Source organism: Olea europaea, unplaced genomic scaffold (genome assembly GCF_002742605.1).
Source record: "Olea europaea var. sylvestris unplaced genomic scaffold, O_europaea_v1 scaffold5281, whole genome shotgun sequence".
Lineage (NCBI taxonomy): Eukaryota > Viridiplantae > Streptophyta > Magnoliopsida > Lamiales > Oleaceae > Olea > Olea europaea.
Window position 1 is genome coordinate 1 of NW_019263602.1, and position 2,911 is coordinate 2,911.

At 35.1% G+C, this 2,911-nt stretch overlaps 1 protein-coding gene across 1 annotated transcript; it reads right to left on the reverse strand.

Moving 5' to 3' along the window:
- Window positions 1–186: 186 nt before the first annotated feature.
- Window positions 187–1,081, reverse strand: LOC111388789 (14 kDa proline-rich protein DC2.15-like). The gene has a single exon (XM_023013594.1). It carries the CDS (start codon window positions 987–989, stop codon window positions 549–551), a length of 441 nt encoding a protein of 146 aa, XP_022869362.1. The 5' UTR covers window positions 990–1,081; the 3' UTR covers window positions 187–548.
- Window positions 1,082–2,911: the final 1,830 nt, after the last annotated feature.

Consider the following 2,911-nt stretch of genomic DNA (forward strand, 5'->3'; position numbering starts at 1 on the left):
TTGGGGTTCAACCTTTTAATAAACCAACTTTGGCGTGGAAGGGGTATCAAAACTTGATATTTGCGGTTGCTAAAGACTAAATTAATTTAAATTCTTCACAGCTCAAAAATAATTTTAAGCAGTCATCTCAAATTTATTGTAACCAATACGGTTTATAGCATTGTCCTAAACTATGAAAGTTGTGAATCTTTCTGAAACATTCCATTTTATTGCTAATAACAATGTCATCAACTGACGATACAACCACAGGAGGCGAGGAACCTTCTGCTCGTAATCTTTAAATGTAGAAACAATTATGAACTGACGGCCATCAACCAGAATACAAAAGAAAGCTTGAGAAATCTCAGAACTATATAAGCACACAGAGAACACAAAAAGAACAGAAACTTAAGCCTAAAGAATCTGGAAATGTAGGGTGAATAATTGTACATTCAGTATGCCGTATTAGACTGAATTGAATATTACCACAATGGACAAGATTTTATCTTCTGATTCTTCTTAGTACTTCGCAGTGCCGTCTAATTCAACTTACGGAATAGGGAGATTGTTTATGGGCACTGGAAACCAGTTGGAACCTTATTTCCACAGTAGTTAAGCAACAAACTGAGGGAAACTGGGACATTTAGGTTAATGCCCAAAACATTTGCTTTAATGGCAGTGCAAAGGCAAACAGCAGCCTCAAGGTCAGCAAGCCCTTTAATGAGTGTGCAGCAGGGAGTTTTTGGTGGGGTACCCACAACCAGGTGCACCAAATCATTAAGCAAATCTGCGCAGACTCCCAGTTTTAGAGTGTCTTTAGGGCACTTGCCCTTCGATGGGTGGTGCTTCTGACCGTGGCCGTGGCTGGGGGTGGGGGTGGTGGGTGTCGTTGGTGTTGGTGTTGGTGTTGGTGTTGTTGGTGGTGTTGGAGGGCATGGGACAGAATTGGAAGTGACTAATGTGAAGAAGAGTAGGTTGAGAAGAAGGAGAAGGGTAGCTTTGGAAGCCATTGATTTTGAAGATACTTGAAAACTTGTTTTGTTAATGCAAGAGAGTTTATATTTTCGGCTGGGGTTGTGGTGAGGGAAACAATGGAGTGAATCTGGGTTTTATAGAGGAAGATATTGTGGGAAATTGTAGAGAAGGTTCGCAACTTATGACTTTGTAAGAAGTTTGTCCCGCATATTCTATTTGAAACGTTTATTCCTCAACTTTTCACTTTGTCAGGACTAGCTCAAGTAGACCGATCTCATCCAATTGGTCGATAAAATAACAGAACGAAAGAGAAGAAAAAAGGGAAACATTTATACCCTCCCTAACATGCACCCTAGTGAAACCCACTTAGACTCCTTTCAAATATTGATCCCCATGCTAACCCGTTGCTCACGACAATTTTCTCCTTTACATCTCAAGTTCTTTTTCTATATTTTTTTATACTAGAAATAAAGGTATAATTGCCATTTACCTACAAATTGGATAGAAACCGTCCATTGAGACTAACACTGCAACAGAAATATGATGCTGAAATCAAATGAAAGCTTTATGTAAGAACAAACTTTTTGTCAAGTCCATATAGACCATACCTCTGCTGCAATTTTCTCGAAAGATTATTTTTTATTTTTCAGTTTTCCTTGATGAAATGGAATAAATATTGATGAAACCTCGTGGGCTGCTTGGAAATGAAATCTGGATATGAGAGTCAAGCTGGCTTTGCATCTTGGAAAATATGCCTTTGGAATTATAGAGTTTGGAGTTTTCCGCCAAATGGGAGTAGTTGTCAAATTTCTTTCTCGAAACAGGTAGTCCCTCTTTGATCTTGATTATTCATTCAATGGCTTTTTTCATAATAACTTTCAAGTGGGCTTGAAGATTTTTATTTTTTATTTTTGTGTTTTGTCCCTTTATTAACATGTTGATCAAGTAGATGCAATGAGTTATTTTATTTACATAAACTTCCTTTGCCACAGTGGTTACATTAGATTAAATAAAGGAAAAAATAAATTAAAATCTTATTTGTTGGTGATGCAGGTGAAATTTAGTCCTTGTTTGATTCTCATTCTTCTAAAAATTTATTTTTTCAAAATTTATTTTTAACCACACATTCTTCAATAAAATAATACTGTGTGCAAATTCGAAACTTTTTTTTTTAATTTTTAACCACACATTCTCTATCAATCTACTATTCAAATGCATTATTTCTCCAAAAATGGGGATCAAACAAGGGCTACTAATACAGAACACGTTCGAAATGCTCCTTAATATTTTACAATATTGAGAATTACTCTCGTTGATTCTTTAAATATCGAGGATTTGAAATATTAAGAATTCGTTTATTCAACTAAATAATGAACAATCGACAAAAGTGAAAATCTCAAATTATTTCTATTTAATAATCAAAAGCTCACAAATAATGACACCTAATCTTGGCGTTTATTGAAAAGCTTACAAGCCCCTAAACAATTCAATAAAAAATTGTAAAAATAAGGCGAAACACGATTAAAGTCTAATTGAAAACGCAACTAACATAATTAATTAAAAAGGAATTGTCCTTTAAATTTTCAGCAAATTGTGACTTTTTGAATTTCTATTTTTGCACAAGCTCCTGACCGTCTGATTCGTCCATCTCTTGTTGATCTCTGAAAGCTTTTCGTTCTCCAACAAGCGGAACTCCGATCTCCTTCCTTGATCTTCAAAACTCTGACAAATACTATAGAAGTAAGTATTTTAGTGTTTGGTTTTTGTGGATTTGATGTTTTTCAATAATATGGCTAAAGCAAGTGAAGATTTAACAATATATGTGAAGTGTAGTGATTTCTAATTTATCTCAATGTTCGGCACGCAATTTTTGAAGTGAGGCATAAGTATCTATAGTTTGAAGGTTTTGGCTAGTATGGGCCGTTAAAAGCTTTAAAAAATGTGAAATGAGGTTTCT